General features: G+C 42.0%; 1 protein-coding gene across 1 annotated transcript in view; it reads left to right on the forward strand.

Annotated features, from left to right (window-relative positions):
* Positions 1–17187, forward strand: part of LOC124612566 (DNA-directed RNA polymerase II subunit RPB1-like) — a 44185-nt gene extending 26998 nt beyond the window's left edge. Inside the window, exons 3-5 of the mRNA XM_047140848.1 lie at positions 3411–3522; positions 7772–8232; positions 17143–17187. Coding sequence (XP_046996804.1) covers positions 3411–3522; positions 7772–8232; positions 17143–17187 — 618 coding nt within the window. The remainder of the gene's footprint in view (positions 1–3410; positions 3523–7771; positions 8233–17142) is intronic.
* The last annotated feature ends 2859 nt before the right edge of the window (positions 17188–20046 follow it).

Genomic DNA, 20046 nt, shown 5'->3' on the forward strand with positions numbered 1-20046 from the left:
GAATATTAAGAAGTAATAAAGTATATTGCAGCATAGGAAAAACAACTGAAATGCTGCAGAAGAGCTGACTATTATTTTTTGGACATTTATACAGAGTGAACAGCAACAGGTTAACCAAACATATTGTTAAGCATCTTTGGGACAAGATGTCAACAACAGGACAGATTCAAGTAGTTAGGAAAGATTTGGAAAGAAATACAAGAAAAAGACCCAGCAGAATGATAGGATTTCAAGAAGAAAGTGTTGCAAATGGAAGCATTCCAAGGCAGGAAGAAGAAGAGGAAGACAGGGTCAGAATGGTCTGAGGAAGAAAAAAGGATAGATAGTGAAGACGAAGGAAACCTGGAAGAAGAACAAAGGAGGAAGCATTGAAATTAGTATGTGGTCATTAGATACCCCAAACAGAAAAACAAAAAGAAGAAGAATGTCTGTGATGTCATTAATATAAAACATCAATATCAAGGGCCCCACACACTTCCTTGGAGCACATCTACAGTTACATCTACAATGTTCCATATAGTTCTATGCAGTGTCCTATGTACCGATATCTTCAGCCTTGTCACGAAGCTCTTTTCATTTGTACATATTTTTTATTTAAACCACCCATCATCAATGCATTATGATGTTGGTACATCATTAGAACATTAAATGTTGGGAGCAAAAACAGAGAGACGTCTTAAGTGAACACTGTGCACTGTGTTATTGTTACTTATGCAGCCGATACCAATAATGTAAGAGTGAGCACACAATGTATGCTTTAAGTCAGCCTTTCCCATCATTGTGTTTTGTGTTGTTGGGGGCATTACATGTGATCTAAGACAAGTTCATATGCCTAGGGATAAAAGGATACAGTTGTCTTTTCCACCATTTTTACGAAGTACATTACCTTGTTCTCACTTAATGTGGACACATTCTTTTAGGTAAATTGTCATTCTATGAATATTATGTTGACACAAAGCACTGCTACATTTTAATTTAAAATGGCTAAGTGGGCAAAATGAGAACAGTGGTGTTTATGAATATGTGGTTTCAATGGTAACGTTTTCACCATGTATGGGTATAATGCCATGGGACAGAGCATGGCAAGGAAAGATTTTCTAATTTAAAGGATGATTGTTTTGACATTATTGACCCTCCATTTTCAGAAAGACCTTCAGCATTTGATGAAGATCATCTGAATGCATTAATCCACGATGATGCACATCATTGCACTCAAGAACCAGAAAATGTGATGAAGTATGACCATTCCGTCACTGTGCAGCATTTGAATACAAAGGAGAAGGTTCAACAATAAAGCATATGGGTACCACATGCCAAACCATATAAATCAGTGGTTGGCTGTATGTACATTACCCTCTTGCTTGTTCTTGATTAGTGGGTGAATACCACTGACCATTTCTAACCTGTATTGTTACTGATGACTAGAAATTTTGTTTTTATGCTAATGTAAGAGAAAGAACAGAAAGGAATGCTTTAATCCAAACAAAGCAGCAGTGCCACATAGACTTTTGAGCATCCACACAAGATAATGTTATGGATATTGTGGAGAGGTCCGGTGTTAGAATATTGCTGCGGGGTGTGGGAGCCTTACCAGGTGGGATTGACGGAGGACATCGAAAGGGTGCAAAAAAGGGCAGCTCGTTTTGTATTATCACATAATAGGGGAGAGAGTGTAGCAGATATGATATGCGAGTTGGGATGGAAGTCATTAAAACAAAGACGTTTTTCATTGCGGCGAGATCTATTTACGAAATTTCAATCACCAACTTTCCCTTCTGAATGCGAAAATATTTTGTTGAGACCAATCTACATAGGTAGGAATGATCATCAAAATAAAATAAGAGAAATCAGAGCTCCAACAGAAAGGTTTAGGTGTTCGTTTTTCCCATGCGCTGTTCGGGAGTGGAATGGTAGAGAGATAGTACGATTGTGGTTGGATTAACCCTCTGCCAAGCACTTAAATGTGAATTGCAGAGTAATCATGTAGATGTAGATGTACGTGACCATGTGGTGTACTACGAGTTGCTTTCATGAGGTGTAACTTCCCTGTTGGTATTTATTGTCAACAACAGACATCTTGCAGATATAGTCCCAGAAAAACATCCAGGAAGACTGTGTGAAGTGGTGCTATTCCACAGTAACAGTCACCAGCATTCTGCTAGACTGGCAACAAACACTATAGAACAACTGGGTTGAGAAGTCATTTTGCACCCACCTTTTTCATTTGATCTTGCACCCTCAGATTTCATCTTCTCTGCTCTCTGTTCAATGATCTTGACATACTTCCTTTGGGGTGAAAATACACTTTGAACATGGCTCTTTGCTACAAAATCACATGATTTCTACAGTTGTGGATTCAGAAAGTTATCCCAACAGACTGAAGTGAACAGCGAAACAAATTATATTATTTATGATGATTTAAGTCTCCAGTATGTATAGTCTGAGTTTTTTAACTTGTAGGAAACACTACAGTGTTATGCATCAGCCTAAGATGTTCGATTGGCCATGAAAGGGTTAATCTGGAAATAAGCAGTAAAAGGCTAAGCCTGGAATAACATTTGTTGTGTTCTGTCCCTCTGCCAATCAGATAAATTGTCATAAACCTGCAGGCCAACTGCGTGAGGAGTTGTGGTGGACAGATTTAATGCAAATGTCATAGAGGGGATGGGGTGGCAGAGGGTGTAACATAGGAGGTACAGGTACAGGTACAGAGCTAGACATGGGAAAGGGCAGTGTAGGGGTGCTAGTACTGAGGGAAGGATTGTGAAACTTAAGTTAAGGGTAACTCCAAAATTTTCAAATTAGGGAAGCTGGTATGGGAGTAGAGGGGGTGAGAGGAGTATGAGATGGGTCTCAAGAATGCAGTACACAAGTTGTGAAGCCACCAACAAGTCAGCCACCTTGTACTCAGTAGCATGTTGTCACCGGGTAGTCAATAACACTCTTGGCAGGTGAGGGATTGAGAGTAACTGTGGCACCCAGATGGGTCAGGCTATTTCACACATCAGTCAGGTGGCAAAATTCATTACTACTTATCGTAGTGTGCCTATTTGTAATGTTTGCTTAACATTACAATGACAAATTTCTAAATGTCAATTTGGTACTTAAAAAGTTGTCTTTTTTTCTCTTTGACCACATTTCCCTCACAATCTACTACAGTACACATTTTCATTGCAACTGCACATTTGTAATCAATCTTTCGTAGTTACAATAACACCGCCAATTTTCAGTATGAATTATGTATGACATAATTAACATCCAGTGTTAAGTTATAGTATAGAATTTTGAAAAACTGTTTCACAAAAATTATTTAGCACACCACCAATGGAATATTAATGTCAAAGAAAAAGATGAAAAATAAAGTACCACATAATAAAATATTAAAGTCATAACTTTAATGTGTAATTAAGCTACTGAAGGAAGCAAATATCTCACCTGCTAACAGTTCCTCCATCCTCAACTTCTGCGGCATCTGCAAAAATATTAAGAAGCTGAATAACTTTACATCAACAGAATTTGAGTGTAAATCAAACATCTTGATATGTGGCAGTGGTTGTCTTCTCACTGCACATGCTCATTTTAATGTCAAGAAGTTGCTACACTAAAATAGTGATGGAGATTAGGAATCAGGTGCTGTGGCAAGTACATACATGAGAAATTTTATAAAAGTGAGATTGACGAAAACTGCATAATGATCCAAGTGAAGAACCACGAAATATTTTAATTTTAATTGTCTGAATTCATTACAGCTGCCATATACAGCCACTGTCACAGAGGAGGACAAAGGTGCCCGCAAAAAGCAAGGCAACATTGGTGTTTGGAGGCTGGTGTAAGGACACTGCCAGTCACCGAAATAATGGTACAGCTTAGTTTGCTGGAATGAACACCCCTCATGAAAGGGGAAAGGAATAAAAGACCATTATAAAATTACAGACTGTCACAGTTAGGAGATAGAGAAATTATGTCATGTACAATTCTGATAGTGTCTCCATTGGATTTCAAGTTACTGAGAACCAGCAGATCCCAAAGTGTTGAGCCACAGCAGTTCACGTGGCACACGTTGCAAATGACATGCCATGTAGTGTAGCAGAGTTGTGGCAGCTTACAACTATGTGACTCACTTTCTTTTGTATTAGTAGTGTGATGTTGATTGGAAGCCATAAAGGCCACATGAATACCCAGAATCCTGATCGAAACACTTTAAACTATCTGCAAGTACTGTAATGACTGCATACCTACAAAAATGGAGGACACTGGCCTCAACAATACATTATGATTTTATGAGCTTTGTCTATTTAGGGGTGTACTAACCTGTTCCAGAGTGTTGTTGTGTTAGAGTAATTCTTCATCAAAGTTCATATTTTGGATTCCAACATGCTAATAGCTGCCCCAGAGGCAAGGAAGTTTAATGTGTTGAGGGTATGCCCACAGATACGTAACATGCGTGGCCAGCACATAAGTTTTCATTTCAATTGAGTCACACTACCCTGTTAGGGAGCTTCTTACAGATGCAAGCAGTTTGTTCATGGCACATTGTTGGTTAGGGTTTGGATAGTTATTTTCTATGTGAATTATGTATTTTGTGTTGATTAGCACATGCTCAGTTAGCCCCCAAACTACACTGAATAGCTCTTGTTGTTCACACTGCTACAGCAGACTGCAATGTGATTGAAATATAGCACTGTAGGCATCCAAATCGCTATTGATGGCATTCTCCCGTAAAAATGCATCAGTGGCAACTGGCATCAGTGTATCAGCCACACTGATTTGTACCTGCACACACAGAACAAGTGAGACTTGTGTGTTTCATAGTGAATGACTAGGTGGAAGCCACTTCATACTGTGGACAGTGTTAAGGTGATATGCAGAAAAGTATATCTAATTTACAAAGAAGATAGTGTAGGTGTCTTGAAGTGTACTATGTGACATTGGTAGCAATGATATACGGCATCATAAATCACAAATACTGTAACAGCCTAGCACATATTCATAGTAACACTGCAGAGAGCAACAATGACTGCATGAAGAACCAGCATAAAGGTGTGGGAGTTTAAACAATTGGAAAATTTTATATCCAGCAACTAAAGGAACTATATGCCAATTTGGATACACAGCTTAAACAACAAAACTATCATCAACAAGTGTGGTACTCAGTACTGGTGACTTAACATGAGGCATTCCTGTCAGGGACTGCTGTTACAACTTTTACAAGAAACTAATGTAACATTTACACAAAATCCAACTGCAATGTAAATTTGGATTCCTTGACACGCATAAGGCAAGTCCTACATCACTTGGAGGGGAAAGGAAATTTCAAAACTGAAGTCTTTAAAGTAATCTGTAAGAGCACAGTTTGACAGAACTACAGGCAATGCATCATTATCCCATTTTGGTATATTCGAGCATTTAATTGGGAAGCTGTTAGAGCAGTTGCTGTGGACAATTTTGAAGGCAACTTTGTATTTTGGCCATGCATATCTCTGTGGTCATGGCTAACAGGGATGGAAGCTGATATTATGACAGCAGCAACATAATGTGACTAATGTGAACACATCCAATAGAGAGGAAACTGCAAATAAGAATTTTTTGTCCAGTAGTGACTTGAGCAGGAGCATAATTGGACTGGGGCAGCCCAACAACTAGGGTCCCAATGGCAGTCAAAACAAAGGAAATACAAGAAATTAAAATGGAAACAAAAAGTGGAAAAATAGGTAAAAACATCTGACTAAACACGTCCACAAATGTCCATAGCTCATTGAGGAGCTACAGTAGTGGTCTGGAATTAGTCCTCTGAAAGTGAACTAAATGGATTTTGGTCCACTAAGCTTGTGTCAGTTGCTAACAGGATGCGGCTTAACTTCCAACACTGCAGTACCTCATGAGAAACAAGTACTTTTATTCACTCTGTGAAGGCAGTACAGAATTCTCTGACCAGTTATTTGTACAGAAGTTGGTGGCAGTGACTGCACTGAAGTCATTCCATGTGGTACTGTGTTACAATCATTACTGTATGCCTCCTACCAGATTTAAACACATGATAATGAATTTAATAATGGTTACCGAGAGCCAAGGATGCTTGCACAAGGTAGACCAGAGTGGAGAACTGCATCAAATCCCATTCGGACTGACAATAACAATAACAACAACAAGAACAACTGCAGTCCATAAACTGCGTGAGTATGAGCCTAATACCAAGTGGTGCTTACTTTACAAACTGATTTTCTGCTACATCAGTCCCATACTGACTTCCCTCCTACCTCCCTCCCACCCACCCTACCTCCCTCCTTTCGCACTGCAGTTCTGCAAGTATGAAGTGTCTGAGATGAGTGGCAGTATAGTTACTTCCCACTCACCAAATCTATCACTCTTACTGAAGGGTGCAGTGATGTAAGACAGATTGTGATTTAGTAAGCAAATTGAGTGCACGGTCTTGCTATTGTTAGGTAGCACTGATTAGGACAAATGACCGACAGTCGAGATCAGATGGCCTCTAACAAAGCTGTGTTTAGTCAGGCTGTGGAGGATGCATGGGGAAATTACATGATGCAGTGTCCACAGTTGCATTTTTCCTCAATTACATGAAGGAAGAACAATCTCTGGACAAAGTTCATTGCTGTAGCTCGGGATTCAGACAAGAAATAAACACGTTTTGTCCAACAGAAATTAAATGGCATATTGTTTCTTATTCTACATACAGCATGAGGAAACACATGTACTCCATCAAATAAATGCAGCATACAGACCAATTTCTATATATATAAACACCATTTAGAAACTACAAATTATTATACTGCCCTGTTTTCTTATTTGGTCATGAGAGACTTTCCAATTTCTAATTTGCGTGTATGTGTGTGTGCGTGCGCGTGTGTGTGTGTGTGTGTGTGTGTGTGTGTGTGTGTGTGTGTGTGTGCGTGCGCGTGTGTGTGTGTGTGTGTGTGTGTGTGCGTGCGCGTGTGTGTGTGTGTGTGTGTGTGTGTGTGTGCGTGCGCGTGTGTGTGTGTGTGTGTGTGTGTGTGTGTGTGTGCGTGCGCGTGTGTGTGTGTGTGTGTGTGTGTGTGTGCGTGCGCGTGTGTGTGTGTGTGTGTGTGTGTGTGTGTGCGTGCGCGTGTGTGTGTGTGTGTGTGTGTGCGTGCGCGTGCGCGTGTGTGTGTGTGTGTGTGTGTGCGTGCGCGTGCGCGTGTGTGTGTGTGTGTGTGCGTGCGCGTGTGTGTGTGTGTGTGTGCGTGCGCGTGTGTGTGCGTGCGCGTGTGTGTGTGTGTGTGTGCGTGCGCGTGTGTGTGCGTGCGCGTGCGCGTGTGTGTGTGCGTGTGTGTGTGTGTGCGCGCGCGTGTGTGTGTGTGTGCGCGCGTGTGTGCGTGCGTGCGCGCGTGTGTGCGTGCGTGCGCGCGTGTGTGTGTGCGTGCGCGCGTGTGTGTGTGCGTGCGCGCGTGTGTGCGTGCGTGCGCGCGTGTGTGCGTGCGTGCGCGCGTGTGTGCGTGCGTGCGCGCGTGTGTGCGTGCGTGCGCGTGTGTGTGTGTGTGTGTGTGTGTGTGTGTGTGTGTGTGTGTGTGTGTGTGTGTGTGTGTGTGTGCGTGCGCGTGCGCGCGCGTGTGTGTGCGCGTGCGCGCGTGCGCGTGCGAGAGAGAGAGAGAGAGAGAGAGAGAGAGAGAGAGAGAGAGAGAGAGAGAGAGAGAGAGAGAGAGAAGAGAAGATATATTTTGCACATTTTTGGTCGAGTCCGATGGGTGGCAATAGAGTGGGAGAGAGATGAATTTGACATAACAAAAAATAGCCCCCAACGGGGAAACCAACGCCCCCAACGGGGAAACCAACGCCCCCAACGGGGAAACCAACGCCCCCAACGGGGAAACCAACGCCCCCAACGGGGAAACCAACGCCCCCAACGGGGAAACCAACGCCCCCAACGGGGAAACCAACGCCCCCAACGGGGAAACCAACGCCCCCAACGGGGAAACCAACGCCCCCAACGGGGAAACCAACGCCCCCAACGGGGAAACCAACGCCCCCAACGGGGAAACCAACGCCCCCAACGGGGAAACCAACGCCCCCAACGGGGAAACCAACGCCCCCAACGGGGAAACCAACGCCCCCAACGGGGAAACCAACGCCCCCAACGGGGAAACCAACGCCCCCAACGGGGAAACCAACGCCCCCAACGGGGAAACCAACGCCCCCAACGGGGAAACCAACGCCCCCAACGGGGAAACCAACGCCCCCAACGGGGAAACCAACGCCCCCAGGAAACTGACAATCGGCTAGTACTACCTGTTGTCACCACTTATTCCCCATTATGTCTGGACCCTCGCGGCTGCTAAACTACTGTTTGGCCTTGGTAAGACAACTTATCTGTGAAAAGTACATTTTTCCACATTGCATTCAGATGGAGCTCTGTGGCTGCCAGCCAGTGTAACACATTTCCTCACTGAGTTCCTGTTTTATAGTGGATCATTGTGCGTGCAGTACAGCTTTCCTTGGCCCTCAGTGAACTGCATCATTGGAACTGGGAAGTTGGTCACTCACTACAACTGCTTCGTATCTAGGGGAGGGATTAGTTGGCTCTTACAGGCAAGCTATGTGTTATCCTGCTGTGTGCTCATTATCTTGAGCCAGGCATTCTGCTGATAGTGCCTCCTTCAACAAAATTCTTTAAAATTCTGTTTACAGTAGGGGTAGACTTCTGCCATTCCAAAGATTCATCAATCACACAGGTTGATATTTCATCCAAAGTTCCCAATACTCAGGCAACTTCCATTCCCATAGTCACCCTTGGGGTGAATTTGTATAGCTTTAAAAATGCACGTTACTACCCCTTAATATTTGTCATGTCAACACAGGATACATAGAAATGCACGACTCTGCCAGATATGTGACAAACTTGGATGGAAAGCCAAATCATCTGCATACTGCAGACGTTTGCTGAACCCTGCACAGCTTACACTGGGGACAGGCCACATATTTGAACAAAATTTCCTTAAACATTTTTGCCATTTATCAGCATGACAAGAGAGAAATCAGCATTGGACTAATATGCCATTTCTGATGACTAACACCTCTGACAATACCTCAGTTACAGTCATCCACTCACAAGCAGCACCACAGGAATATCACAGTCAAGCAAACATTAATGGTTTGAGTTGGAGCCAGGGCATGGGTAACAACAACCAAAGGTGTATTCATTTATTTCTTATGTCTGTTACTTGTAATTAGGGTCTCAGTGATGTTCTAAGACCTTCCATGACATCTTCCACTGATCTGTGCTGGCTGGGCTGTTGAGGGAAGAGACCAAACTGCGAGGTCATCGGTCTCATCGGTTTAGGGAAGGATGGGAAAGGAAGTCGGCCGTGCCCTTTCAAAGGAACCATCTCGGCATTTGCCTGGAGCAATTTAGGGAAATCACGCTGATCTGTGCCCGCAACTATTGCTGCTATGATGGTTTAACACAAGACTGCAACTCACCTCGCCATCATCTTCTTTATCTTCCCCTTCTCCCTGTTCCCTTTTTCGAGCACGATATGCAGTACACTAGGACTCCCATACAAGACAAACATCGTGTGATGAAAACCTGAATAGTATTGTAGACCCAGGGAAGAAATTTTCTCTCTTTTTGCTGTAGAAATGTTTGTGGAAGTGCACTTCACAATGTTGATATTGTGCTGGAATATACACAAGCATTGTAATGGAAAGTGAAGTTATACTTTGGCACATGTGACAGATGAGATCTGATGGAATATGATCAAATGTTTTGTTGCAACACTTGGCTTACCTAGGCCTGCAACTGGATGATACTGTGAATCATTAGTTTTACTGTTTCTATTCTTTACCATGAGGTCTGGTTCGTGTTCAAATAGCTATATCAAATTTGGCACCCATTCTACATCTACACCAGTAAAGGCACATAAGTGAGTACTTAAGATGCCAGCATCCGAGTTCAAATGCATCTGGAAGCTTTTAATTGTTGGCATTTTTTTTTCTGGTAGTTCATAATATATGTAATAGATTATAGTTAATATTCTCTGACAAATAGCTGACCCAGTAATGTTGATAACTAATTTAATAATGCTGCCTGCCCATTCATTAGAGCTTTAATGGCTGTATGTAGGTGCACAAGTACATCATTATTTGTTCACACTTTGTCAAAGTACTCTGGGAAATTTTAACCACTGCTTTAAACATTTAAGGATGGTAAGTATTAAGTGTGGTTGTAGTAGTGTGTAACATTTCTTATCATGAACTGTTAAAGGTTTCATGTTTCATTCTGTCTTAAGAAGAGCTCTTCAAATGTTGCTTTTGTTGTTGGTTATTTTCTCTATCATAAAACATTATAACTTTCATGACTTTAGCTACAGGTACTTTAATAAATGTATCTGAATTAGAGTGAAGCCCATACGCAACAAGAGCAGCTATTTAATTACTCAGACACACAATTCCATTATTTGCATAAATGTCCAAAAAATCTGTCTCTCTCTTTCTAGTGAATTTGCAAAAACAATTAAAAAATGGAAATGTGTAGCTTTGAACTCTGGACCTTCAGGTTACCGTGCAATGCTTCTATCATTTCACCAAGGAGAATGGATTTGGGAAGAGCAGGTAATTTTGAGGCCTTAACCTTCATTCCAAAACATGCAGAGATATATTTTCAAGCTGCAAAATGAAGAATATGAGTGTCAGTGGAATACAAAAAACTTGTTGGTAAAACTGGTCTTCCATTCTTAGTTGCTTGAATGGTAGACAGTGAGCACTTAGAACCTGAATGCCAATAAATATACTAAGGCTAAGAGTGTGCTTATGTCAGTGATTTGAACCTTCTGAGAGTCAGGTCCATAACCTATGCAGTTAAGTAAGCGATCACTGGCATATGGGGCATACACGAATACTGAGTCAGTATCAGACACCTCACATTTACCACACCAATGACACTCATCTCCCCGAGATCAATCCCTGGTCTGGTTTTTACGGCACTATTGCCAAATGGTCTGATCTTTCCTGGCTTTTGTCTAATAAGGCACAATTGTTTGTTTGCTGATAAGTGTACACTGACCCCTACCCCAGCACCTCAATGCCTCGAGCCATCACAATTCTTCAGAAATGAATTTAACAATACCATGGAAGGCACACAGGCACGACAAAAAAAAAAAAAAAAAAAAACTGTAAGAAAGTGAGCTCTCAGTGAACAAGGCCTCTGTTATATATAGATAACATACACTCACATACTCACACAAATGCAACTCTCACACACGTGATCACACTCTCTGGCAGCTGAAGCCAGGCTGCGAGCAGTTGCACATGACGAAACAGGCAATCATGTGGGGGTAAGGAGGAGGCTGGGACAGGGTGTGGGAGGGTAACAGGGTAGGGGTGGGCAACAGTAGACTGCTGGAGATGACCTGCAGGAGACAGGACATAATAAAGTTAAAGGCAATAGCAAAGAGGGTCACACTCAAAACAGTACCCTGAGGCACACCAACTTCCTGGTGAAGGTGTCTCACAAGGCAGTACCAACATTCCATGAAAAATCAATACTTTAAAAATACCTGAAGGACATGGGGCATGCGGCCTCAGATGTGCCGCATGTAGAGAGATCAAGAATACCCATCCTTCAGAAGGTGTTTTAGGCTTTCTGCAAATTTAAAAACACTGCCAGTGTCTGATATATCCACAGAAAACCATTCGCGACACACGTTGACAAAGTGATGAGATGGTCAGCTGCAGGACGGCCTGCTCAAAATCCGCACGGTACAGTGGTCAGTGAATTGCCACACTCTAGTCACTATGCCAGCCAGGCATGAATTACATGTTTCATCAGTTTGCAAACACAGCTTGTGGGAGAAACGGGGCAGTAACTAGAAGGAAGGTATTTTTCCTTACTGGGCTTGGGTATGGGTATGGGAATGACAGTGTCTCTATGCTGGCATCTGGCAAACGGTGCCCTCTGCCCAGATGCAGTTGTACATAAGAAAGAGCAAGTGCTTGCCCACAAAAGAAAGGTTTAGCAACATCTGAATGCAAACATCGTCCAGCACTGTGTTGGAGGATCGATATGAAGTGAGAGCAAGTTCTCACCCAATCATAATAAAGGCAGCTTGTAGCACTCGCTAATCTGCCAAAATAAGGGTACTACCCAAGCCTCCTCCACTTGTTTCTGGTGGAGGAAAGCAGAATGATAGTGGGTGGAGCTTGAAATCTCTGCAGAATAGCAGCCCAATGGATCTTGGTCCTGCAGGGCCCATACAACAATTGAGGTAGTGGAACTGTTAGAAGAACTAGTTAAGGAAATCTAGCTAGATTTTTGCTATCCTGAAGGGTGCAACGACACTGTGCATGCAACTGTTCATAATGAATGCAGTTTGCCATCATAGAATGATGGTTAAAAACATGGAGAACACATCTCTGCATGTGAGTTGAGTCACAACACAGCTCAGTCAATCAAGGCACTGGGACATGGCACAGTAAAGATGAAGTGCGAGAATGGAATATTGTGTGGTGGTAATGATGGCATTTGTAAGATATTCTACCTGGCCATCACAACTGGAGAAATTATGTCACTCAAAGGGTGCCAGGGGACAGTAAATCTCCAGTCATCCCTAGAAAGTTGCCATTTCGGTGTGCATATATGTGGGGTAGGAGTCAGAAAATGGATAGCAAATGGTAAATGGTTGCTCGAGTACGTACTAGAGACAGTGATGAGATGATGGGCAAATTGGGCAGTGCAGGAGATTTCCAGATATGGGTAGGAGTGCATGTAGTATAAAAGGAAGATGGGTACTCCCACGATAAGGCAAATGAGGTTAAGGTGACTGAGAAGTTCAGCCTAGAGGGCACCTCTCTGTCAGGTTCTGGGAGATTTCCAAAGGGAATGGCGTGCATTACAGTCAACGAGCAGCAGAAAGGGGTGAGGGAGTTGGCCAGTAAGCTGGATGTAGAGTGTCCATGACACCGAATGACTGAGGGATGTAAACAGTACATATGCAAAAGTTCAGGAGAGGAAGTAAAATGCAGACAGGAATAGCTTCAAGCTGGGTAGTCAGGTAGAAGGGTTGACTTTGAACGTCCTTTCATATGAGCAGCATGACTCCCCTCTCTCCTCCTACGATATGGAATGCCATCTTTGGAGAGAGGGAGTCAAAGCCGACTGGGAAGAAATACAAAAGCTCAAATCAGTCTTGAGGATGCAATTTTGTTTCCTGCAGGCACAGAACTAGCATAGGATGCGATTCCAAGAGCAGCCGCAAGTCATCTTTTTGGATTGAAGGCCACCAGTATTCCATTGGAATAATGTCATGATTAGGAAAGAGGAGGAGGGAAGAAATGGAGAGGTGGCACCTCAGCGGCCATTCCTGTGTTACATTCTTGATTGCATTTACATAAACTTATGGCTCCTCTTCTTTGGTTTCTTAAACATTTTATTTTATCTGACACATTGCATGACCTTTAAGATTTGTGCCACATATTGGTCCTAAACAACAAGATGTATGAAAAAGAAACCACTTACTGGATAAAGGACTGTTTGCCATGGTCATGGGAGCTGGCAAGTAAGTCAATGCAAGATCTGAAAGATCACAAGAATGATCATTCGATTCTGTTTAATGTACCAGAGACCTATATTAATATTACTGAAAGCAAATCCATAACAACAAAAGTAACTAAACAGTTACTTTGAAATCACACTGCACAATTTGTGATGCACGTGCTTAAGTACACTAAGGTAGTTTTATTGAATTACTAATCAACATTTGTCAAACATAACAAACACTATGACAAGTATACCTCTAAAAGTAGTTCACTTGGTAGTTATTTCACAAGCAGGAAAGTATTTTCAGAAGAGTTTAGGAAGTTTGACAGGCCATGAATGTATGGAGGAGAATGAGTCTGATATCATTCTAGAAAGGTACTTTGAAACGTGTTTGCGATTGCGAGTACCTGTCATTTGTGTTTGTGATATTTGCTCAAAAATGGGGAAATCTCAGTTCCCAACTGCAATCAGCAAGCATTTTAGACAACAGTAAGTGGTAAGTGTCGATTTTGAGGAATATTTATTGTCATGTTTAATGAGTATCCACTATGGTGTAACACATCGCTTTGGTGAAGGTGTACATCTCACAATGTCTATAGTACCGATGAACAATGGTCACCACCACAAAGTGTTTTTTTTTTTATTTTAATTCAAATGGTGGCTTTAAACTTTTATACCCTTTTCTGTTGTCCATAATGTGGTGTCACCGCCAGACACCACACTTGCTAGGTGGTAGCCTTTAAATCGGCCGCGGTCCGGTAGTATACGTCGAACCCGCATGTCGCCACTATCAGTGATTGCAGACCGAGCGCCACCACACGGCAGGTCTAGGGAGACTTCCTAGCACTCGCCCCAGCTGTACAACGGTCTTTGTAGTGATGGTTCACTGACAAAATACGCTCTTATTTGCCGAGACGATAGTTTAGCATAGCCTTCAGCTACTTCATTTGCTACGACCTAGCAAGGTGCCCATATCAGTTACTATTGATATTGTGAATCATGTACCATCAAGACAGATGTTCATCATTAATGGATTAAAGTTAAGTATTCCACCAGCTAAGTCCGTTTTTCTAAATTCTAATTTCCTTGTCCTGTTCCAGACCTCACGCCAGCCTGTGTGAGTTAAAACGCATGCATTTTGGCCTCCTCTAGTAACACCTGCCAACCAAAACACACAAAATCTAGTGGAGACTGATGCAGCATATCTGCAGGGTGGGATAACGATAATTAGTTTATCGTTCTTCACAGTTCATTATGAATTCAGTGTTTTATTCTATCATGATGATGATGATACCTGGTTAGGGGGCACTCAACGGCGTGGTTATCAGCATCCACACGAATTCCCAAATTTTACATGATCCAGCCATGCCACTTTCACAAATGATGATGGCAACACAAACAACCAGTCCATGGGTTTATTCCTCGCTGTCTCATTCCTGTTCAGCAATGTACCTTCCCCCTAGAACTGTCAGCATCATGACAACTGCCATTACATCAGGAGAACGAAGATGAAGTTGAGCTGTCAGTAAGATTCTGTACACTGACCAATGACACATGACTTGACATTAATAATTAAAGAGAGTTACTTGTTTTAAATTAAGAGCCAGTATATGAGTGGTCTTTGAGATATTTTTTGGGTCATTTAGCAGGTAATTTAGACTTGAGATAGCATTTCAGTTAACAGTGCTAAAGAAGTTGCAAAGTTTGTGATGTCAGGAAACAGACTGCCGTGGGAGACGCAATGAGACTGTAATGGAGATGAATAGGATATTAATAAAGGAGTTTATTTGATTAAGCAAGTGGGTAGTGTGCAGAGTAGCTCAGAATAGGAGGAAGTATTTTAACGGTTCCAAGCCCTGAGCTGATGAAATATGTCCTCACCCAGGGAGGAGGACAGGAAGCAGTGTGGGGTTTATTACACGCCACAGAACCAAACTTTATATGCTACTGGTGAAAATCACACTTGCTCTGCCAGTCTCATACGTGCATCCACTACTTTCACTCACCTGAGCGATGGGACGCGTGCCTTCCACCTCAGCAGGGCCTGATTGACAAAAAAAGAATTTGCGTGTTAACATAAAAAATACCTTATCTGCACAAGTAAAGCAAACTAGTGATAAACTAAGTGTGTTTCAACATGAACTGATAAAGAACAGAATCAATTGTTTCTATCTTTTAGAAAACCTACGGATCAGTGTATAATTGAGCATCTAATCTACTCAATTATAAACAACCATCAATATTACCGAGTTCCAGAAAGCCAGAACTTTATTCCAGTTGCACGCTTGCTATCTGAAGACTGGCAGGGACAAATAAATATTTACTGTCATCATTTCACATAAAAATTGCTCAAATTTTAAAATTTTAAATCCTGTACTTATCTGCTTTATAAAACATACAATCTTATGTTACACAGTTAACACACTGTTTCATGTTTAACATTTAGGAACTGTGTGTAAGCTTGTTTATGCACCTTCACTAATTGCATTCATGTACTGACATTATATTCATCCAGTATTTGGCAATGAGAGCACTTAGTGTTTTGCAGAAAACTTCACCAATAATTTTAAATTATCATGAATTTCTCTCACAGATACCCCACAGAAAGTAATAGCAAAAATGTTTATCACTTACCACATTTTTGCTGTTTGTGCAGTAATAATGCCACATCAAACACATTCAATGTAACACTCCTTTCTTTACTTACAGATGGGTACAAGTAGTGAGGAGAATGAGCGGCAGGTGAGGCAGATTATTTCTCAGGTGGATTTTTTGTGGAGGTGAGACAGAAAGAAAATCTGATGCATATGGGAACAGGATGGATTAGGAGACTTAGTAGGAATGAGGTGGAAGTGGGTGGTGTAGCATCTAGCTGGTGCTTTACAATCCTGCCTTATGCCACACAACAGAGGTATGTCAGTTGCTGGCATCTTAACAGGCTTGAAACGGAAACTCACCCTCAGTGCAGCGGATCTTGCCAATGACAGCCACTGCACGGTTTCCACCCTGGAGCCATGCGACACTGGACAACTTAACAGTATTTCTCCACTACATAGCCTTTGTAGGGGAATGTACAGAGGCTCACCAGCCAACCCAAGTTCCAGACTCGACATCAACTATCTACTTTGGAATGCATGACTATATTAATAAGAATGCAGCCCACAATATTGGCATTGCCAGTGCAACCTACAGCAGTGTTTGTCAGTTGTTACAGGGTGCTCAACTGGAAGCTTCTAGAATAGTTTTCATATTAGTGGCAATCTTTTCATGCATCAGGGCATTCACTACCTTGCCTTCATCACAAAGTTGTTTCATTTGCTTCATGTTGGCATGCACCATCTGTCCCGCAATGAAACACTCTTCCTCTTGTCCACTCAGGAACATCTCTCTTCTTGTGCTTTTATAATTCCTTTTTTGTCTCTGGAAGCTTTTTACCAGTGCCTTGTGATCCATTAGGTAGCCTTCATCTCTGTGTTCAAGTGCTTCTGCATAGTGTTTGAATGGTTTTGCTCCATGTTCAAATGCCTTGTGCCACTTCTTTCTTTCATCCTGGTATCTTTCTGCCTGCACCATTCCACATCATCATCCCTCCTTACTGATGTCTTGGCCCAATTTCTGTATTTTTCTTCCAGGTGTGTGCCTCATGGATGGCACTGCCACCTCCTCCATGGGGATGACAGTTCATACTTTTGGCTGCTGTTACAGTCAAAACTTTTCCTCTGAGCACAGCAACATTGGAATCTAGGACATCATCAGTGCAGCTTGCAGTGCTCAGCTTAGCTCATATTAGTGACAACCTTACAGCATATCAGGAGTATTTTTATGTTGCTTGCACTAGGAAGCTGTTTCACTTGCCCAACATTATCATGTGCCTTCTGTGCTGCAATGAAGTTCTATTGTTCATGGCTACCTGAGCACATCTCTCTCCTTGTGCATGGATCATCCACATTAGGTGGGACATATGACCATGAGTGTGGGTGGCAGATGGGGCAAGGCAGCTCCCTGCTGGACTCCCTGTAGAGAGGTGAGGCAGAAAGACGAACAGATTGGTCTGGTATCAAACTGTAGTGAAAGTCTTGATGGGAAATATTTTATGAACAAAGGTACTGGCACCAGAGACAAATCTAGTGAACAGGAAGTGATACTGTATTATCAGCCATTCTCTCCAAAAGCATTGACACATTCATCCCACATGCTTCAGTTGTTTCCACTCTACTATACACTCCCAGCACCTTCATTTTAGAGGTGATCAGCTTTCATATGTTATAAAGTAGACCATAGAAACCTTATTTCTGCTGACTGTATTCTTCATAACCACCCTACCCATTATTCAAAAGACAGCTCCATAAATAATTGTAAACAATTAATTCCAAGAAACTACTGAGACATTCAAGACAAAATAAGGAAAAGAAAACAAATGTCTCCAGTACACTATCTCATGAGAAAGAAGAAAAACAGTACATCAAAAGAACAGTATCTGTACATTTGGGGTGGTAGATTTCCAACTACAGTCATGATTTTGATATGATTTTCATTAATAAAGACATGCATTAATTTTAGTTACAAGACACAGACATCAGTTTTCTTCAAGAATGAGTTATCAGTGAAAATAGATGTCAAATAGTATATACCTAGCAAATAATGTAACAAAGATAAATAATATCTACACTGTCTTTGCCATCCACAATTAAGCCAAAGATAGGAAGCTCCTTCTACAAAACATACTGTACTCACTTTTGTACCAACAAAGAAAAAACACATTCTAGCATCACCTGTCAGCTTCTGGGTTCTAATTGTACATAAACTGAACAAAATATCACAGTACACAATGAAATGGGACATTCCAATGGTTGTGCAGATTCTGAAACAAACATTTTGGCAGGACCTTTATGTCTGATTGACCACAGAAAGGTTAAGGGAGCCCCTGAAAATGTTATTATCAAATAACTTATGGTAGTGCTGAACACATCAGCTATGACCATTTATAAACTAGATTCACACCCCAATATTTCCATTTAAGTTACTACCCTAATAGGTTGTACAAAAATGTTCAGTTTTGAAATACAAATCATCCTCAGTTTCTTCTACTCACATCATTCATTCATTATTTGGAGTCCCACTGTTTGATTAAGCCTCTTCCCTGGCTTCTCCTGGTATTCTGGTCTCAAGCTACAGGCATTGCAGCTTGAAGTCCATGTAGCCTGATATCCACTCAATGCCTCTCACCAGACTGTCACCTCAATGTTCCCCCCACTCACCTCCCTAGGATACGAGCATGTAATTGTCTTATCCTATCTGTCACTCACTCCATCACTACATGTATCACTCATCTCCACTACCTCCACACTACGTCTCCTAACCCTGCCTGTTCCCTGTCCATTTTTCTGTTTCCTTTTCCCTCCCAGTAATTCTCAGCACACATATTTCCACAGCTATAGAGGCAAACTTTGTATTTCTGTAAGTCAGTAAATACTCGCCCCAAATCAAAGTCCTCAATATTCAAAAACATAAATATAATAAAATATATTGTGATTTCTGGATTCTAATTCAATTGTGTATGGTGGACTGACTAAGGGGTTGCAGAAATCACATAGATAAGAACTATAAACCCACTATCCAATCAAAATACCTGGGCACCCTTATGTAACGGGCAACTGAGCACTTTAATTCAATGAGAGGTGGAGCTACTATTATAGGAAGTGAAATGATAATTAAATGGACACCCTAGCTGCAAACAGGCGGTGATGTACTTCATTGGGGAAATGGTGAAAATGTGTGCCCCAACCGGGACTCGAACCCGGGATCTCCTGCTTACATGGCAGACGCTCCATCCATTTAATTATCATTTCATTTCATTTCTAGCAAAGCTGCAGGGTGATCCACAGTAATTGTTCTTTCGGGAACAGATACTACCGTCATACCTTCTTGTGCGAACGCACACACTATGCCCAAACTCGTACGGGACTTGGTAGATTAATCTGCCACGAGTAATGAGTACGATCGGCAAACATCTGTTAGGCACACTACAAATGTAGTGGGGTGGACATGTTGGGAATGTGGATCTCACGGGGAGTGTGCAAGGGATAAGTCCCTGCAGACGCACTATCCTCTGTGCCCGCGGTGGCTCAGATGGATAGAGCGTCTGCCATGTAAACAGACGATCCCGGGAACAAGTCCCGGTTGGGCCACACATTTTCAACATGTCCCCAATGAAGTACATCACCACCTGTTTGCAGCTAGGGTGTCCATTTAATTATTTCATTTCTAGCAAAGCTGCATGGTCATCCATGGTAATTGTTCTTTTGGGAACAGATACTGCCGTCATATATATTATAGGAAGTGGCAGGTAATACTGTTTTGTAAGCAGAATTCATCAGTCAGGGATCTGAGTACACTGAACATGGACTTTTCTTTGCATTACACCTGAATAATTAACACAGGGATGCATTTCAGCCCTTCCAAACTTGCCCAAGTCAGCTGTCAGTGATTTGACAGTTAAGTGAAAATGTGAAGGAACAACCAATGCTACATGAAGT

This window comes from Schistocerca americana, chromosome 4, assembly GCF_021461395.2.
Source record: "Schistocerca americana isolate TAMUIC-IGC-003095 chromosome 4, iqSchAmer2.1, whole genome shotgun sequence".
NCBI lineage: Eukaryota > Metazoa > Arthropoda > Insecta > Orthoptera > Acrididae > Schistocerca > Schistocerca americana.